The following is a 20,283-nucleotide window of genomic DNA, read 5'->3' as shown; positions in this document are numbered from 1 at the left end:
TTCCCCCATTGTGTCCATGTGTTCTCATCATTCAGCTCCCACTTAAAAGTGAGAACGTGCATTGTTTGGTTTTCTGTTTCTGCATTAGTTTGCTGAAGATAATGGCTTCCAACTCCATCCATGTCCCTGCAAAAGACACGATTGTGTTCCTTTTTAGGGCTGCATAGTATCCTATGTATATATGTTTTATATTTTCTTTATTCAGTCTATCATTGATGGGGATTTGGGTTGATTCCATGTCTTTGCTATTGTGAATAGTGTTGCAGCAAACATGTGCATGCATATATCTTTGTAATAGAATGATTTATATTCCTTTGGGTATGTACCCAGTAATGTTGCTAGGTCAAATGGTATGTTTGCCTCTAGGTCTTTGAGGAATCACCACACTGTCTTCCACAATGGTTGAACTAATTTACAATCCCAGCAGTGGTGTAAAAGTGTTCCTTTTTCTCTGCAACATTGCCAGCATCTGTTGTTTTTTGACTTTTTAATAATAGCCATTCTGAGTGGTGTGAGATGGTGTCTCGTTGTCGTTTTGATTTGCATTTCTCTAATGATCAGTGATGTCGGCCACATGTGTGTCTTCCTTTAAGAACTGTTTGTTCATATCCTTTGCCCACTTTTTAATGGGGATGTTTTTTTCTTATAAATTTATGTTCCTTGTAGACTCTGGATATTAGAGTTTGTCAGACGGATAGACTGCCAAATTTTTCTCCCAATCTGTAGGTTGTCTGTTCACTCTTTTGCTGTACAGAAGTTCCTTAGTTTAATTAGATCCCATTTATCAATTTTTGCTTTTATCGCAATTGCTTTTGGCATTTTTGTTATGAGATATTTGCTTGTGCCTATGTCCTGAATGGTATTGCCTTGATTTTCTTGTAGGGTTTTTATAGTTTTGTGTTTTACATTTAAGTCTTTAATCCATCTTGAATTAATTTTTGTATATAAGGAAGGGGTCCAGTTTCAATTTTTGCATATGGCTAGCCAGTTCTCCCAGCACCATTTATTAAATAGAGAATTATTTCCCCATTGCTTGTTTTTGTCAGGTTTGTCGAAGATCAGATAGTTGTAGGTGTGTGGTCTTATTTCAGAGTTCTCTGTTCTGTTCCATTGGTCTGTTCCATTGATTCTGTTCCAGGAATGCGTGGTATGGCATGATGGTTGTGTAGATAAAATAGTAATTTTGACAAGAATCTGGAGTACTTCACTAGGGAGAGAAGGAAGAGCATTCTAGATTGTGGGAAGAGTATATGCAAAGGTTTAGAGGTATAAAATAATATGATGTGTTTGAAGAAGGTTGATTTCATTCATTGTGGTTGGGTTGTAGTTTTGATGTGATGTGATGTGAAAGAGCCCAAATGGTAAAGAGTTTTACAATTGTTAAGAGTTTTATCTGTAAGTAATGGCTACCATTGTTGAATTTTAAGTATTGCAGCCATAATTAGGTTTTATGTATTAGAGAACTCTGGGGCTGACATTTGAAAGGTTAAAAGGGGAAGAGACAGCAGACAAGAGAATAGTTAGGAAGCTCTTCTGATTCTTCATTCAACTTTCATTTGACTTTCAGAGTCAAGGAGAGGTTTTTTGTAAATAAAATTATATTTAATTGCATATAAATTAAGCACTGAATTTAAAACTCCTTAAAACAGTTAGCAAATTATTGATGCAGGGTAATATAGTGGTTCTGTTAGCTGAATTAGCTCTTGTGTATAGTTCAATTAAACTAATTATTTTCTCATCCTATTTTCAGATAAGAAAGATGTTAAATGCAAAACCAGAGGATGTCCATGTTCAATCACCACTGTCCAAATTCAGAAGCTCAGAACGCTGGACTCTCCCTTTGCAGGTGGTAAATAAAATTAATTTATTTTAAGTATATAGTTTTATTTGGTATGTTTAAAATATTGTAATAAAACGGAATGTTTATTTTCTGATATGTCCCTTTTTTGGTTTTCTTGTGTTATTTAATTGCAGATTTTAGTTCATTTTTGGCATGTTGAAATGATATTTTGAGGTTAGGCTCTTCAGTTTAAAACTATGTATATATAATTATGCATAATTGATTTCATCATGAAATTTAAATCTTATTATTGTAAAATAAATTCTGTTTTAAGTTTACTAAAACGATAAGGTTTATAGAATTGTTTGTTCTTATGCACTTGACCCATTTTAAGTTTGAGAATGTATGTTTTAAGGAGTAATATAACTATATTTCAAAAAATATTTTGATTATAAATCTGGACTTTATCTCATTATTAAGCATTATAATCAGGCTTTGATGAATAAGGATTAAGATAGCAGTTTTTTGTGTTTTGTTTTTTAACTTTTATTTTAAGTTTAGTGGTACAAGTGCAGGTTTGTTCCATAGGTAACTTGTGTCATGGGGGTTTATTGTACAGATTATTTCATCGCCCAGATATTAAGCCTAGTACCCATTAGTTATTTTTCCTGTTCCTCTCCCTCCTCCCATCCTCCAACCTCTGAAAGGCCCCATTGTGTGTTGTTCCCTCTATGTGTCCGCGTGTTCTGATCATTTAGCTCTCACTCATAAGTGAGAACATGCAGTATTTGGTTTTCTGTTCCTGTGTTAGTTTGCTGAGGATAATGGTCTCCAGCTTCATCCATGCAAAGGACATGATCTCATTCTTTTTTATGGCTGCATAGTATTCTGTGGTGTATATGTACCACATTTTCTTTATCTAAACTACCATGGAAGGGCATTTAGGTTCTTTACAGTCAGGGTCTGTGTTGCTCACACTGGAGTGCAGTGGCACACTCATAGCTCATTGAATCCTTGAACTCCTGGGCTCAAGTGATCTTGCTGCCCAGCCTCCTGAGTAGCTGGGAATACAAGCAGGTGCCTGGCTACTTAAAATTTTTTTTCTGTAGAGGTGGGATCTTGCTATGTTGCCTAGGCTTGTCTTGAACTTCTGGCCTTAAGAAATCTTCCTACTTTGGTCTCCCAGAGTGCTGGGATTAGAGGTATGAGCCATTAGGCCTGGCCTTGGAATGTGGAAGTCCAAGATGAAGGTGCTGGCAGGGTTGACTTCTGAGTCCTCTTTACTTGGATTGCAGATGGCTGTCTTCTCTCTGTGTTTTCACATGGCTTTTTCTCTGGGCACACGTACCCCTAGTGTCTCTTCTTCTTATAAGGACATTAGTTCTATTGGATTGGGACTCCACCCACATGACCTCACTCAACCCCTTTTAAGGCCCTGGGAGTTGGGGCTTCAACATATGAATTTTGGGGAAATACAATTCAGTCCATAACTGTAGCATTTATTTTAGGATAACATGTTTTAAGTAATCTTAAAATGTATATTTTTGGTTACAAGAAAAATTAACCCTTATTTATTTACGTATTTTTTTTTCGAGACAGGGTCTTGCTCTGTCACCCAGGCTGGAGTGCACTGGCACACTCACGGCTCATTGCAGCCTCAGCTTCCTGGGTTCAAGTTGTCCTCCCACCTCAGCCTCCTGAGTATCTCGGATTAGAGGCATGCGCCACCATGCTTAGCTAGTTTCTAAAATTTTTTTGCAGAGACAAAGTTTTGCTGTGTTGCTTAGGTGAACCTCCCACCTCAGCCTCCTGAAGCACTGGGGTTACAGGCGTGAGCCCCCGCACTTGGCCCTATTAACCATTTTTTTTTTTTGAGATGGCGTTTTGCTCTTGTTGCCCAGGCAGGAGTGCAATGTCGCGATCTCGGCTCACCGCAACCTCTGCCTTCCGGGTTCAAGCGATTCTCCTGCCTCAGCCTCCCCAGTAGCTGGGATTACTGGCATGTGCCACCACGCCCGGCTAATTTTGTATTTTTTAGTAGAGGTGCGGTTTCTCCATGTTGGTCAGGCTGGTCTCGAACTCCCAACCTCAGGTGATCCACCTGCCTTGGCCTCCCAAAGTGCTGGGATTACAGGCATGAGGCACCGTGCCCGACCTCCTATTAACCATTTCTAAAATTTGTTCTTGGAGGAGAGATTTGTCCTCAGTATTCTTTGCTTAAAATTAGTGTAAAAGAACATTTAGAAATTTTGTTATTAAATAATACATTTGTTGGTTTGTATTGGATACAAAGAGTACATAAAAAGGGAAACAATAAAGGAGACCAGGTGACTTCTGTTTACTTAAAAAGAAAATAATATATTTGCATAAGGTTAGAAAATTTGGGCTGTGTAGAAAGGTACAAGGTGGGCTGTGTGTGGTGGCTCACACCTGTTATCCTAGCACTTTGAGAGGCTGAGGTGGGAGGATCTCTTGAGCCCAGGAGTTGGAGACCAGCCTAGGAAATATAGCGAGATCTTGTTTCTACTAAAAATTAAAAAATAATCTGGGCGTGGTCTTGTGCACCTGTAGTTCCAGCTACTCAGGAGGCTGAGGTGGGAGGATCTCTTGAGCCCAGGATTTGGAGACCAGCCTAGGAAATATAGCGAGATCCTGTTTCTACTAAAAATTAAAAAATAAGCTAGGCATGGTCTTGTGCACCTGTAGTTCCAGCTACTCAGGAGGCTGAGGTGGGAGGATCCTTTGAGCCCAGGAGTTCAAGATTAAAGAAAGCTATGATTGTGCTACTGTACTCCAGCCTGGGAAACAATGAGACCCTGTCTCAAAAAAAAAAAAAAAAAGTATAAAATGAAGCAAATAGAATCTCGTTCTGTCCTTTTTCTCTAAAGGCAACCACTATTAATGAGTTTTTTTCATTTATTTCTAGAAAAAAGCATATTTCCATATATATGGGTTTATATTGTTTTTTGATATTTGCAAAAGTTAAGTGATACTTAAATTTTGGGAAATCAACATCCTGTTTGAGATTGGAAGTGGCACATGTCAGCCTTACTGTGCTCTGTGGTTGGCTTAAAGTTCAACGTATTTGCTAAATATTTGCTCATACTTTGTGTAGTGTTTGAGGCTGTGCAAGTATCTTGCCGCATTTCCACTACTCAACTTTTTTGTTGTTGTTTTTAGTGGTTTTCAATGGAAGAGAAAGGAATAAATGCCCCTTTCTATAGTCTTTAGGAGAATTTTAACTCATTTATTGATTTGTTTGTGATTTTTATTAACATATAGTTACGTTAAACAGGCAATCTTAAGTGTAAAGTTAGATGAGCTCTGACTAGAGTAACATATTGTCATGCTCCAGAAATTTTCCTTGTTTTCATTTTATCTTTTAAAAAAATCAAAAGAATTTAATATATTTTTAATTAATTCATTTTTCTTTTTTATGTGACTCAAGTATATGACTCAACCATTGTGTCTTTTCCTCTTCTGTTGCTTGTACCTCCAGCATGATTCTGGCAACCATTCTTCTGATTTCTGTTTCCATAGTTTTGCCTGTTCTTAAATTTCATAAAAATGGAATCACATAATATGTACTCTTTTGTGTTTGGCTTCTTTTTATTCAGTATAATATTGCTAACATTTATCCATGTTTTGCATCTATCACTGGTTTGTTTCTTTTTATTGCTATGTAATATTCCATTATGTGAATATATTATGGTTTATTTAATTCTCTATTGACTGACTTTTAGGCTCGTTTTTTTTTGTTTGTTTTTGTTTTTTTTTTTGAGACGGAGTTTCCCCCTTGTTGCCCAGGCTGGAGTGCAATGGCACGATCTCGGCTCACCACAACCTCTGCCTCCCAGATTTAAGCGATTTCTCCCACCACAGCCTCCCGAGTAGCTGGGATTACAGGCATGCACCACCACATCCGGGTAGTTTTGTATTTTTAGTAGAGATGGGGTTTATCCATGTTGGTCAGGCTGGTCTTGAACTCCTGACCTCAGGTGATCCGCCTGCCTCGGCCTCCCAAAATGCTGGGATTACAGGCGTGAACCACTGTGCCCGGCCTGGGCTTGGTTTTAATTTGCATTTTTGTGATGACTAATGACGTTAAAAACATTTTCTGTGGCTGTTAGGTGGAGTGTTCTGTAGATGTCTATTAGGTCCAGTTAATCACTTCCGAGTTTAAGTGAGAGTCTCTTTGTGAGCTTTCTGCCTCAATGATCTGTCTAATGCTGTCAGTGGGGTGTTGAAGTCTTTCACTATTATGATGTGGTTGCCTAACTAAGTCTTTTTGTAGGTCAAGCAAAACTTGTTTTATGAATCTGGGTGTACCAATAGTGGGTGCATATATAATTAGTTAAGTCTTTTTGTTGGATTTTACCATTTATCATTATGTAATACCCATCTTTGTCCTTCTTAATTGTTATTTGTTTAAAGTCTATTTTATCTGATATAAGAATAGTGGCTCCTGCTCTTTTTTATTTTCTGTTTGCATGGTAGATCTGTCTCTTTCCCTTTACTTTGAGCCTGTGAATGTTGTTAGATGTGAGATGGGTATCTTGAAGATAGCAGATGGTTGGGTCTTGTCTTTTTATCCACCTTGACACTCTATGTCTTTTAAGAGGGACGTTTAGCCATTTATACTCAGGATTAGTATTGATATGTGAGATTTTGATCCTGTCGTTATGTTGTTGGTTGTTGTATAGACTTGACTTTGTAGTGTCTGTGGGCTATGTGCTTAAGTGTATTTTTGTGGTAGTAGGTGTCATTCTTCTGATTCCATGTTTAGTACTCCCTTAAGGACCTCTTTCTTGTAAGGCTGGTATAGTTGAAGCAAATTCCCTCAGTATTTGCTTGTCTGAGAAGGATTTTATTTCTCTTTCACTTATGAATGTTGGGCTGGTAGGATATGAAATTCTTAGTTGGAATATCTTTTCTTTAAGGTTGCCTAAAAGAGGCCCCCAATCTCTTCTGGTTTTCAAGGTTGCTGCCAAGAAGTCTGCTGCTAGCCTGATGGGAGTTCCTTCTGTACATGACCTGACCCTTCTCTCTAGCTGCCTTTAAGATTTTTTCTTTTGCGTTGACTTTGGTGAATTTGATGACGATGTGCCTTGGCGATGGAGTCTCTCTCTGTCGCCAGGCTGGAGTACAGTGGCGCGATCTTGGCTCACTGCAACCTCCGCCTCCCAGGTTCAAGCAATTCTCCTGCATGAGCCTCCCAAGTAGCTGGGACTACAGGCACATGCTGCCATGCCCAGCTAATTTTTTGTGTTTTAGTAGAGACAAGGTTTCACTGTGTTGCCCAGGCTGGTCTCGAACTTCTGAGCTCAGGCAATCCAGCTGCCTTGGCCTCCCAAAGTGCTGGGATTGCAGGCATGAGCCACCGCGCCTGGCCTGCATGTCAGCCTTTCTATTGTGATTAGGGAAATTTTTGTGGACCATATCCTCAAATGTATTTTCCAGTTTGCGTATTCTCTCCCATTCTTTCTCAGGAATGCCAGTGAGTGATAGATTTAGTCTCTTTACATAATCTCACATAAATTATCCCTCCACTGATGAAATGTTTCTATACCTATAAAACTCTGAAGACTCTGCCGAAGAGTTCCTAGAACTGATAAAGGACTTTAGCAACCTTTCAGGATACAAAATCAATGTAGAAAAAATCAGTAGCATTTCTAGACACCAAATAATGTCCAGGCTGAGAGTCAAATCAAGAACACAATCCCATTTGCAATAGCCATAAAAAAAATGAAATACCTAGGAGTACAGTTGACTAAGAAGGTGAAAGAGTCTACAAGAAGAACCACAAGACACTGCAGAAAAAAATCAGAGATGACACAAATAAATGGAAAAACAATCCATGCGCATGGATTGGAAGCATCAGCGTCACAAAAATGACCATACTGCCCAAAGCAGTCTACAGATTCAATGCTATTCCTATCATACTATCAATGTCATTTTTCAGAGAATTAGAAGAAACTATTCTAAAATTCATATGGAACAAAAAAGAGCCCAAACAGCTAAAGCAATCCTAAACAAAAAGAATAAAGCTGGAGGCATCACAGTACCTGACTTCAAATTATATTATAAGCCCACAGTAACCAAAACAGCATGGTACAGGTATAAAAACAGACACATAGAGCAATGGAAAAGAATAGAAAACTCAGAAATCATGCTGCACACCTACAACCATCTGATCTTTGAAAGGCTGACAAAAACAAATAATGGGGAAAGGATTCCCTATTCAATAAATGCTGCTGGGACAGCTGGCTAGCCATATGCAACAGAATGAAACTGGACCCTTACCTTTTACCGTATACAAAAATTAACTCAAGATGGATTAAAGATTTAAATGTAAAACCTCAAACTATAAAAATCTTAGGAAAAATACCTAGGAAATACCCTTCTTGTTATCAGCCTTGGCAAAGAATTTTTGGCTAATTCCCCAAAAGCAATTGCAACAACAACAAAATTGACAAATGAAACTTAATTTAATTAAAGAGCTTCTGCACAGCAAAAAAAACAAAACAAAATCCCTAAGGAATGGGAGAAAATATTCACAAACTATTGCCTCTGACAAAGGTCTAATATCCAGATTCTATAAGGAACTTAAATCAACAAATGAAAAACCAATAACCTTATTAAAAAATAGGCAAAGGACATGAACAGATATTTTTCAAAAGAAGACATACAGGTGCTCAGAATTCCTATGAAAAAGTGCTCATTGTGACTAATCATCAGGGAAATACAAAGCAAAACCACAGTGAGATACCATCTCACACCAATCAGAATGACTATGATTAAAAAGTGAAAAAACAGATGCTGGCAAGACTATGGAAAAAAGAGAACACTTATATACTGTTTGTGGGCATGTAAATTTGTTCAGCCACTGTGGAAAGCAGCTTGGAGGTTTCTCAAAGAATTTAAAGCAGAGCTACCATTTGAACCATCAATCCTATTACTGGGTATATATCCAAAAGAAAATAATAGTTTTTCCAAAAAGATACATTCAGTTAAATGTTCATCATTGAGCTATTCATAATAGCAGAAACATGGAATCAACCTAGGTACCCATCAGTGGTGGATTGGATAAAGAAAATGTGGTATTATACATCATGGAATACTATGTAGCCATAAAAAAAGAATGAATGTCCTTTGCAGCAACATGGATGCAGCTGGAGGCTATTATCCTATGCAAATTAATGCAGGAACAGAAAACCAATATTACATGTTCTCATTTATAAGTGGTAAACACTGAGCACACGTGGACATAAAGATGGGAACAACAGATGCTGGGGACTACTAGAGGAGTTAGGGAGAGATGGGGGAATAGGTTGAAAAACTACATATTTGGTACTATATTCACTACCTGGGTGATGGAATCTGCACCACCACCCCAGCACCACTCAATATAACCATGTAAGAAACCTCCACATATACCCCCTGTATCTAAAATAAAATTTGAAATAAAAAAACCCATCTCTATAAAAAATACAAAAAACTAGCCAGGTGTGGCACATGGCTGTAGTCCCAGTTACTCACATGGCTGAAGTGGGAGGATCTCTTGAGCCTGGGAGGCGGAGGTTGCATTGAGCTGAGATTGCGCCACTGCACTGCAGCCTAGGCAACAGAGTGAGACCCTGTCTCAAAAAAGAAAAAAAATCCTCAGATTTGAAAATAAAACCTTTTCAGATGTTGATTACCAATTCTTTTTTTTTTATTATTATACTTTTAAGTTTTAGGGTACATGTGCACAATGTGCAGGTTTGTTACATATGTATACATGTGCCATATTGGTGTGCTGCATTCTATATCTTCTTTTGTGAAATGTCTTTTAAATTTTTTTGCACTTTAAAAAACAAATTTTTCTGCTTTTGTTTATTCATTTATTTAATTTTTTTTTTTTGGTGGAGATGGGGTCTTCCTATGTTGCCCAGGCTGGTCTTAAACTCCTGGCCTCAAGTGATGCTCCCACCTTGGCCTCCCAAAATTTGGAGATTACAGGTGTGAGCCATTGTACCTGGCCTAAAATAAATTTCCTTGTTGATTAATTTAGAATTACATTCATCCATCTTAATTATTCTCTGAGTTTTGATAAATGTATACACATTGCAACTACCATCATAATAAAGATGTGTGTGTGTGTGTGTGTGTGTGTGAGAGAGAGAGAGAGAGAGAGAAAGAGAGAGAGAGGAAATTTGTATAGTCATACCTTGGAAATACTGCTGGTTTGGTTCCACATCACTGCACTAAAGCAAATATTGCAGCAAAGCAAGTCATCTGATTTTTTTTTTTCGTTTCACACTATATACAAAAGTTATGTTTACACTATACTGTAATCTATTAAGTGTGTAATAACATATCTAAAAATGTACATACCTTCATTAAAAAACACTTTATTGCTAAAATATTCTATCCATCTTCTGAGCCCTCAGCAAATCATTGTATTGCCACTCGAGCATGGCTCAAAGTTGCCTCAAATTGATGGCTACTGACTGATCAGGGAGGTGGTCACTGCTGAAGGTTGGGATGGCTGTGAAATAATAAATTGTCTTAAAATAAGACAACAATGAATTTTTCCACATTGATAGACTTTTCTTTTCATGAAAGATTTATCTGTATTGTGCCATGCTGTTTGACAGCATTTTATTTACAGTAGAACATCTTTCAAAATTGGAGTCACAGTAGAACTTCTCTCAAACCCTGCCACTGCTTTATCAACTAAACTTATGTGATATTCTAAATCCTTTGTTGTCATTTCAACAATGTTCACAGCATCTTCACTAGAACTAGATTCCATCCAAGAAACTACTTTCTTTTAAAAAAGAAGCAACTCCTCATCTGTTTAAGTTTTCGCATAAGGTTGTAGCAATTCTGTCCCATCTTCAGGCTCCACTTTTTTTTTTTTTTTGAGATGGAGTCTCCCTTTGTCGCCCAGGCTGAAGTGCAGAGGTGTGATCTCGGCTTACTGCAACCTCCGCCTCCCGGGTTCAAGCGATTCTCCTGCCTCAGCCTCCTGAGTGACTGGTACTACAGGCGTGCACCACCATGCCTGGCTAATTTTTGTATTTTTAGTAAGGACGAGGTTTCATCATGTTGGCCACACTGGTCTCGAACTGCTGTCCTCAGGTGATCCACCTGCCTCAGCCTCCCAAAGTGCTGGGATTACATGCATGAGCCACCATGCCCGGCTCAGGCTCCACTTATAATTTTAGTTCTCTTGCTGCTTCCACCACATCTGCAGTTACTTCCTCCATTGAGGTCTTCAACCACTCCAAAGTATCCATAAGGGTTGCAGTCAGGTTCTTCTAAACTCGTGTTAATGTTGATATTTTGACCTTCACCCATGAATCACAAATGTCATTAATGGCGTCTACAATGGTAGATCCTTTCCAGAAAGTTTTCAGTTTACTTTGCCCAGATCCAGCAGAGGAATCACTATATATGGTAGCTATATGATGTATTTCTTAAATTATAAGACTTGAAAGTTGAAGTTACTCCTTGATCCATGGGTTGCAGAATAGATGCTGTGTTAGCAGGCATGAAAACAACATTAATCTCCTTGTACATCTCCATCAGCACTCTTAAGTGACAAGGTGCATTGTTAATGAGCAGTAATATTTTGAAAGGAATCTTAAAAAATTTTTTTTTCTTTACTTTTAAGCTCCGTTGAATTTGAGGACTCTCTTTCTGAGTAGTAGTTCTCAAAGCTTAAAAGATTCAGGAAGTCATGCTGTAACAGATGTTCTGTCATCCAGGATTTGTTGTTCCATTTCTAGAGCACAAGCAGAGTAGATTTGGCATAATTCTTAAGGGGCCTAGAATTTTTCATATGGTAAATGAGCATTGGCTTCAACTTTAAGTTACCAGCTGCATTAGCCCCTAACAAGAGAGTCATCCTGTTGTTTGAAGCTTTGAAGCCAGGCATTGACTTCTCCTCCTTGGCTCTGGAAGTCCTAGATGGTGTCTTCCAATAGAAGGCTGTTTCATCTACTTTGAAAATGTATTGTTTAGTGTAGCGACCTTCAGCAATTATCTTAACTAGATCTTCTAGATAACTTGCTGTAGCTTCTGCATCAGCACTTCCTGCTTCACCTTGCAATTTTATGTTATGAAGATGGCTTCTTTCCTTCAACATCATGAACCAACCTCTGCTAGCTTCAGACTTTTGTTTTGCAACTTCCTTACCTCTCTCAGCCTTCATAGAGTTGAAGAGAGTTAGGATCTTACTTTGGATTAGATTTTGGCTTAATTAAGAGAACATTGTGGCTGGTTTGATGTTCTATCCAGACCACTAAAACTTTCCCTATCAGCAGTAAGACTGTTTTGCTTTCTTATCATTAGTGTGTTCACTGGAGTAGCACTTTTAGTTTCCTTCAAGAATTGCTCCTTTGCATTCAGAACTTTGCTAACTGGTGCAAAAGTCATAGCTCTTGGCCTGTCTCGACTTTCATCATGCCTTCCTCACTAAGCTTAATCATTTTTAGTTTTTGATTTAGAGTGAGACACTTAAGACTCTTCCTTTCACTTTGAATACTTAGAGGCTACTGTAGGGTTATTAACTGGCCTAATATCAATATCCTTGTGTCTCAGATAATAGGTAGGCCCTAGGAAGAGAGAAACTGAAAAATGACCAGTTGTTGGAGCAGCAGAATACCCACATTTATTAAGTTTGCTATCTTACATGGATACAGTTGGTTGCGCCCCAAAACGGTTACAGTAGTAACATCAAATGATCAGAGATCACCATAACAGATGCAATAATAATGAAAATATTTGAAATATTGTGAGAATTAGAAAATTGTGTCAGAGAGACGTAAAGTGTGCATGTGTTGGAGAAATGTTGTTGATAGACTTGTCTGGTGCAGGATTGCTACAGTCCTTCAATTTGTTAAAAATGTAATATCTGGGCCGGGCGCGGTAGCTCATGCCTGTAATCCCAGCACTGTGGGAGGCTGAGGCGGGTGGATCATGAGGTCAGGAGATCGAGACCATCCTGGCTAACATGGTGAAACCCTGTCTCTACTAAAAATACAAAAAATTAGCTGGGTGTTATGGTGGGCGCCTGTAGTCCCAACTACTCGGGAGGCTGAGGCAGGAGAATGGTGTGAACCCGGGAGGCAGAGCTTGTACTGAGCTGAAATCGTGGCACTGCACTCCAGCCTGGGTGACAGAGTGAGACTCCGTCTCAAAAAAAAAAAATGTAATATCTGATAAGTGCAACAAATAAAGCAAAGCACAATAAAACAAGGTATGCCTATATTTACTTATAGGTTTTTTGATGTGTTTACAGTAGCATGAATTATAAAACTTGCATAGATGCATATAGTTATCATCACAATTAAAATGTTAGGTCCATGACTCCAAAAAAATACTTGTGCTGTCCACTTTGTAGTAATTCCTCCCCTTACCCCTAACCTCTGGTGACATTGGTGTTTTTGTGCCTATAATTCTCTGTTTTCTAGAATGCCACATAAATGCAATCATACAGTATGTAATGTTTCGAGAGTGGCTTTTTTCACTCAGTATAATGCCATTGAGATTGATCTCTGTTAACCCTTGAAGGACATTTGGGTTGTTTCCAATTTTTGGTGATTATGAATAAAGCTGCTATAAATATTCATAGGTTTTTATGTGAATGTAAGTTTTAATTTCTCTGGGGTAAATAGGAGTGAAATTTCTAGATTATGTGGTAAATGTGTATTTAACTGTCAAACTATTCTAGAGTGGTTGTAACATTTTACATTCCCACCAGTAATGAATGAGATTTCTGGATGCTGTCTGTCTTTGGTAGTACTTGGTACTGTTAAGGTATATTTATTGGGTTGCCGCAAAAGTAATAACAGTTTTGCCACTAAAAGCAAAAACTACAATTACATTAGCACCAATCTTATATTTCTTAACATAATAGACTTGACTTTTTTGGAGGAGTTTTAGGTTTACAGAAAAATTGAGGGGAAAGTACAGATAATTCCTATATATTCTTTTATAGCCTTGTCACTCCTTTCCCCTAGTTTCTTCTATTACTGTCTTACTGTGAAAGTTGTCAGAATCCAAATGGAGTCACTAGTGTTAAAAAAGCCCTTAAAAGTAGAGCTGGGGAAGGCTTTCACACTTGTATGCCTGTCAACAAAAACTGTCACAGAAGACTCTGAAAACCACAACCTTGCACAAAGGCCATTACAGCCTTGCACAAAAAAATCTCTGCAAGGACATCTGCACAACTGCCTGTCTAGCCTTGTGTAAGGGTCACCCTTGTTAATGATTTTTGTAGCCAGGGTTACTTATTTTGAAACAGTTGTGTAATCCTCTTCATTTTTTACTTTAAGAACCTTTGTCTTTCTTTCCTCCCTGAAAACACATAGTTTACTATGACATGTATATTCCCATTGTAATGCTTGACTCTCCAGTAAATATCTTCTTTTAGAGAGCTTCTCTGTTATATAGGTACACATTATATTAATGTGGTACATTTGTTACAATTGATGAGCTGATATGAATACGTTATTATTTAACTAAAGTGTACAGTTTTACATCAGGGTTCTCTCCTTGCATTGTATATTCTATAGGTTTTGACAAATATGCAGTGACATGTATCTATCATTATAGTGTAGTACAGAAAAATGTTATGGCTCTCAAAATCCTCTATATCCTACTGATTTTAAAAATCTCCATTTTGTTTCCTTTTTCAGAATTCATATAATACTTGGAATCATATAGCCTTTTCAGGTTGGCTTCTTTCAGTTAACAATATACTGTTAAGAGCACTCCTTGTTTTCTAGTAGCTTATAGTTCATTTTATCTCAAAATTAAAAAAAACATACTTTTTCTCTTTTTTTTTTTTTTTTTTTTTTTTTTTTGAGACAGGGTCTCGCTTTGTTTCCCAGGCAGGAGTGCAGTGGTGCAATCACAGCTCACTGCAGCCTCGACCTCCTGGGCTCAAGCCATCCTCCCATCTCAGCCTCCTGAATAGCTGGGACAACTGATGTGTGCCACCACACCTGGCTAATTTTTAATTTTTTTGTATAGATGGAGTCTCCCTATGTTGCCCAGGCTGGTCTCAAACAAACTCCTGGGCTTTAGCAATCTGCCCACTTCACCCTCCCAAAGTGCTGGGATTATAAGCGTGAGCCACTGTGTCCAGCAAACAAAACAAAACAAAACAAAAAAGCAAAAAAACACCCAACTATATATCTATATGCACTTTGTTTTTTATAGCAGTTATTGGTTCACGGCAAAATTGAGCAGAAAGTATAGAGTTCACATATACCATCTGTCCCCCCTTGAGAGTCTCCCTGATATCCTTTTTTAAATTGCTAGACACATTCTAAAAGAGCTGTAACACTTATCATTTCTTTTTATTGGTGAATAATATTCGATTGTGTACATGTATAACAGTTTGCCCATTCACCTATTGAAAAAACCACTTGTCGCTTCTAAGTTTTTAGCAGTTATGAATAAAGCTGCTATAAATGTTTGTGTGCAGGCTTTTGGGTAGACCTAAGTTTTCACCTTATTTGAGTAAATACCAAGGAGGACAATTGCTGAATTGTGTTGTAAGAATATGTTTAGTTTTTGTCAGAAACTGCCAAAGTTTCTTCCAAAGTGGTTGTATCATTTTGTATTCCCACCAGCAACTAGTGAGACTTCCTGTTGCTCCAAATTCTTGCCAGAATTTGGTTTGTCAATGTTTTGGATTTTAGTTATTCTAACCGATGTATAGTGGTATTTTTATTTTATTTTATTTTTTAAACTTAAACGTTTTGAATTTTATTTTTAAGGATTTTTTTTAGAGCAGTTTTAGGTTCACAGTGGGATTGAGAGGAAAGTACAGAGATTTTTCATAAGCCCCTTTCCTCCATACATGTATAGCCTCCCACATTATCAGTATTCCCCATCAGAGTGATACATTTGTTATGATTAACGAACCTACCTTGACACCATCCCCAAAGTCCATAGTTTACATTAGGGTTTACTCTTGGTGATGTGCATTCTATGAGTTTGGACAAATGTCTAATGACATGTATCTACCATTATAGTATTATATACAGTATTTTCACTGTCCCCCATATCTTCTGTGCTCCAGTCATCCCTCCCCCCACTGAACCCCTGGCAACTACCAACCTTTTTACTTTCTCCGTAGTTTTGCCTTTTCTAGAACGTCATATAGTTGAAATCATACAGTATACAGCCTTTTCAGATTGACTTCTTTCATTCAGTAATATGCATTTAAGTTTTCTCCATGTCTTTTCATGGCTTCATAGCTAATTTCTTTTTAGTGCTGAATAACATTCCATTGCCTGGATGTCTTACAGTTTATTTCTGCATTCGTATACCTAGGACATTTTGGTCACTTCCAGGTTTTGGCAACTATGAATAAAGCTACTGTTAACATCTGTGTACAGGGTTTTGTGTGGACATTTTTTCAGCTTCTTTGGGTAATAAATAATAAGGAGCAAGACTGTTAGATCTTATGGTAGGAATGTGTTTAGTTTTGTGAGGAAACTACAAAACTACCTTCCAAAGTGGCAGTACCATTGTGCATTCCCTACAGCAATGAATGAGAGTTCCTGTTGCTTCTCATCTTTGCCAGTATTTGGTGGTATTAATATTCTGGATTTTTGCCGTTTTAATAGGCATGTAGTAGTATCTCATGGTTGTTTTATTTTCATTTTTCTGATTGCATGTGATGTGGAGCATCTTTTCATATGCTTATTTGCCATCTGTGTCTCTTTGGTGTTATGTTTGTTAAGATATTTGGTCCATTCTTTAATCAAGCTTTTCATTTTCTTTTTTTAAAATTATTTATTTTCCATAAGTTATTGGGGTACAGGTGGTATTTGGTGCCACAAGTAAGTTCTTTAGTGGTGATTTGTGAGATTTTGGCGCATCCATCACCCGAGCAGTGTACACTACACCATATTTGTAGTCTTTTGTCCCTCGCCCCCCTCCCACTCTTTCCCCCAAGTCCCCAAAGTCCATTGTATCATACTTATGTCTTTGCATCCTCATAGCTTAGCTCCCACATATCAGTGAGAACATATGATATTTGGTTTTCCATTCCTGAGTTACTTCACTTAGAATAATAGTCCCCAATCTCATGCAGGTAATTGCAAATGTTGTTAATTCATTCTTTTTTTATGGCAGAGTAGTATTCCATCATTCATATTTTTATATATATATGTATCTCACAGTTTCTTTATCCACTTGTTGATGGATGGGCATTTGTGTTGGTTCCACAATTTTGCAATTGTGAATTGTGCTGCTATAAACATGCATGTGCAAGTATCTCTTTTGAATAATGACTTCTCTTCTTCTGGATAGATACCCAGTAGTGGGATTGCTGGATCAAATGGTAGTTCTACTTTTAGTTCTTTAAGCAATCTCCACACTGTTTCTGTAGTGGCTGTACTAGTTTTCATTCCCACCAGCAGTGTAGAAGTGTTCCCTGTTGGCTGCATCCATGCCAACATCTACTGTTTTTTGATTTTTTGATTATGGCTATTCTTGCAGGAGTCAGGTGGTATCGCATTGTGGTTTTGATTTGCATTTCCCTGATTATTAGTGATGTTGAGCATTTTTCATATGTTTATTGGCCATTTGTATATCTTCTTTTGAGAATTGTCAGTTCATGTCCTTAGCCCACCTTTTGATGGGATTGTTTGTTTTTTTCTTACTTATTTGTTTGAGTTCGTTGTAGATTCTGGATATTAGTCCTTTGTCAGATGTATAGATTGTGAAGATTTTCTCCCACTCTGTGGGTTGTCTTTTTACTCTGCTGACTGTTCCTTTTGGCCTGCAAAAGCTCTTTAGTTAATTAGGTCTCAGATATTTATCTTTGTTTTTATTGCATTTGCTTTTCAGTTCTTGGTTCATGAAATCCTTGCTTAAGCCAATGTCTAGAAGGGTTTTTCCAATGTTATCTTCTAGAATTTTTATACTTTCAGGTCTCAGGTTTAAGTCTTTAATCCATCTTGAGTTGATTTTTGTATAAGGTGAGAGATGAGAATCCAGTTTCATTTTCCTACATGTGGCTAGCCAATTATCCCAGCACCATTTGTTGAAAAGGGTGTACTTTCCACATTTTATATTTTTGTTTGCTTTGTCGAAGATCAGTTGGCTGTAAGTATTTGGGTTTATTTCTGGGTTCTCTATTCTGTCCCATTGGTCTATGTGCCTATTTTTATACCAGTACCACGCTGTTTTGGTGACTATGGCCTTATAGTGTAGTTTGAAATGAGGTAGTGTGATGCCTACAGATTTGTTCTTTTTGCTTAGTCTTGCTTTGGTTATGCGGGCTCTTTTTTGGTTCGATATAAATTTTAGAATTGTTTTTTCTCATTCTGTGAAGAATGATGGTGGTATTTTGATGGGGATTACATTGAATTTGTAGATTGCTTTTGGCAGAATGGTCATTTTCACAATGTTGATTGTAGCATCTGTGAGCATGGGATGTGTTTCCATTTGTTTGTGTCATCTGTGATTTCTTTCAGCAGTGTTTTTTAGTTTTCCTTGTAGAGGTCTTTTGACTCCTTGTTTAGGTTTATTCCTCAGTATTTTTTTTTTTTTTTGCAGCTATTATAAAAAGGGTTGAGTTATTGATTTGATTCTTTGCTTGGTTGCTGCTGGTGTATAGAAGAGCTACTGATTTGTGTACATTAATCTTGTATCTGAAAACTTTGCTGAATTATTTTATCAGTTCTAGGAGCTTTCTGGAGGAGTCATTAGGGTTTTCAAGGTAAATGATCATATCGTCAGCAAAAAGTGACAGTTTGACTTCCTCTCTACCGATTTGGATGCCCTTTATTTCTTTCTCTTGTGTGATTGCTTTGGCTAGGACTTCCCAGTACTATGTTGAAGAAGAGTGGTGAGAGTGGGCATCCTTGTCTTGTTCCAGTTCTCAGAGGAAATGCTTTCAACTTTTCCTCATTCGGTATTATGTTGTCTGTGGGTTTGTCATAGATGGCTTTTATTATATTGAGATATATCCTTTGTATGCTGATTTTGCTGAGAGTTTTAATCATAAAGAGATGTTGGATTTTGTCAGATGTTTTTTCTGCATCTATTGAGGTGATCTTGGGGGTTTTTGTTTTTAATTCTGTTTATGTGGTGTATCACATTTATTGACTTGTGTGTTAAACCATCCCTGCATCCCTGATATGAAACCCACTTGATCATGGCGAATTATCTTTTTGATATGTTGTTGGATTCAGTTAGCTAGTTATTTTGTTAAGGATTTTTGCATCTATGTTCATTAGGGATATTGGTCTGTAGTTTTCTTTTTTTGTTTTGTCTTTTCCTGGTTTTGGTATTAGGGTGATACTGTCTTCATGGAATGATTTAGGGAGGGTTCCCTCTTTCCTATCTTGTGGAATAGTGTCAATAGGATTAGTACCAATTCTCCTTTGAATGTCTAGTAGAATTCTGCTGTGAATCCATCTGGTCCTGGACATTTTTTTGTTGGTAATTTTTAAATTACCATTTCAATCTCGCTGCTCATTGTTGGTCTGTTCAGGGCATCTAATTCTTCTGGATTTAAGCTGGGAAGGTTGTATTTTTTCCAGGAGTTTATCCATCTCTTCTAGGTTTTCTAGTTAATGTGCATAAAGGTGTTCATAGTAGCCGTGAATGATCTTTCGTATTTCAGTGATGTCAGTTGTAGTATCTCCTGTTTTGTTTCTTAGGTTATTTGGATTTTCTGTCTTGTTTTCTTGGTTAATCTTGCTTATGGTCTATCAGTTTTATTTGTCTTTTCAAAGAACCAGCTTTTTGTTTCATTTATCTTTTGTATTTTTTTGGTTTGTTTATATTTCTTTAGTTGTGCTCTGATCTTGGTAATTTCCTTTCTTCTGTTGGGTTTGGGTTTGGTTTATTCTTGTTTCTCTAGTTCCTTGAGGTGTAACCTTAGAATGTCAGTTTGTACACTTTCAGTCTTTTTGATGTAGGCACTTATGGCTATGAACTTTCCTCTTAACACTACCTTTGCTGTATCCCATAGGTTTTAATAGGTTGTGTCATTATTGTCATTCAGTTCAAAGAATTTTTTAATTTCTGTCTTTATTTCATTTTTGACCCATTGCTTATTCAGGAGCAGGTTATTTAATTTCCATGTATTTGCATGGTTCTGAAGTTTCCTCGTGGAGTTGATTTCTAGGTTTATTCCATTGTGGTCTGAGAGAGTGTTGACATAATTTCAGTTTTCTTAAATTTACTGAGGCTCGTTTTATGGCCTATCATATTGTCTTGGAGAAAGTTCCATGTACTGTTGAATAGAATGTGTATTCCATAGTTATTGGATGAAATGTTTTATATATATATATATATAAAAACATATGTATATGTTTTTACATATATATATGTAAATGGTAAGTCTATTTGTTTTAAGGTATGGTTTAAATCCATTGTTTCTTTTTTGACTTTCTGTCTTCATGACCTGTATAGTGCTGTCAGTGGAGTATTAAAGTCCCCCACTAATATTACGTTGCTGTCTATTTCATTTCTTAGGT

The 20,283-nt window shown here is 37.3% G+C and overlaps 1 protein-coding gene across 11 annotated transcripts in view; it reads left to right on the top strand.

The window, feature by feature from the left end:
* The window catches only part of SENP7 (SUMO specific peptidase 7), a 201,596-nt gene that overhangs the window by 20,393 nt on the left and 160,920 nt on the right, over positions 1–20,283 (top strand). For 6 of the 11 annotated variants that reach the window (XM_008975419.5, XM_003821924.6, XM_003821922.6 and 3 more), the window contains one exon: positions 1,751–1,846. In XM_008975419.5, the coding sequence (XP_008973667.2) occupies positions 1,751–1,846 (96 nt within the window). Of the gene's footprint in view, positions 1–1,750; positions 1,850–20,283 lie in introns of all 11 variants that reach the window. The other 5 variants (XM_008975417.5, XM_008975416.5, XM_008975415.5 and 2 more) reach the window with 1 other exon arrangement.

This window comes from Pan paniscus, chromosome 2, assembly GCF_029289425.2.
Source record: "Pan paniscus chromosome 2, NHGRI_mPanPan1-v2.0_pri, whole genome shotgun sequence".
Taxonomy (NCBI): domain Eukaryota; kingdom Metazoa; phylum Chordata; class Mammalia; order Primates; family Hominidae; genus Pan; species Pan paniscus.
This window is presented reverse-complemented; position numbering and strand designations above follow the sequence as displayed.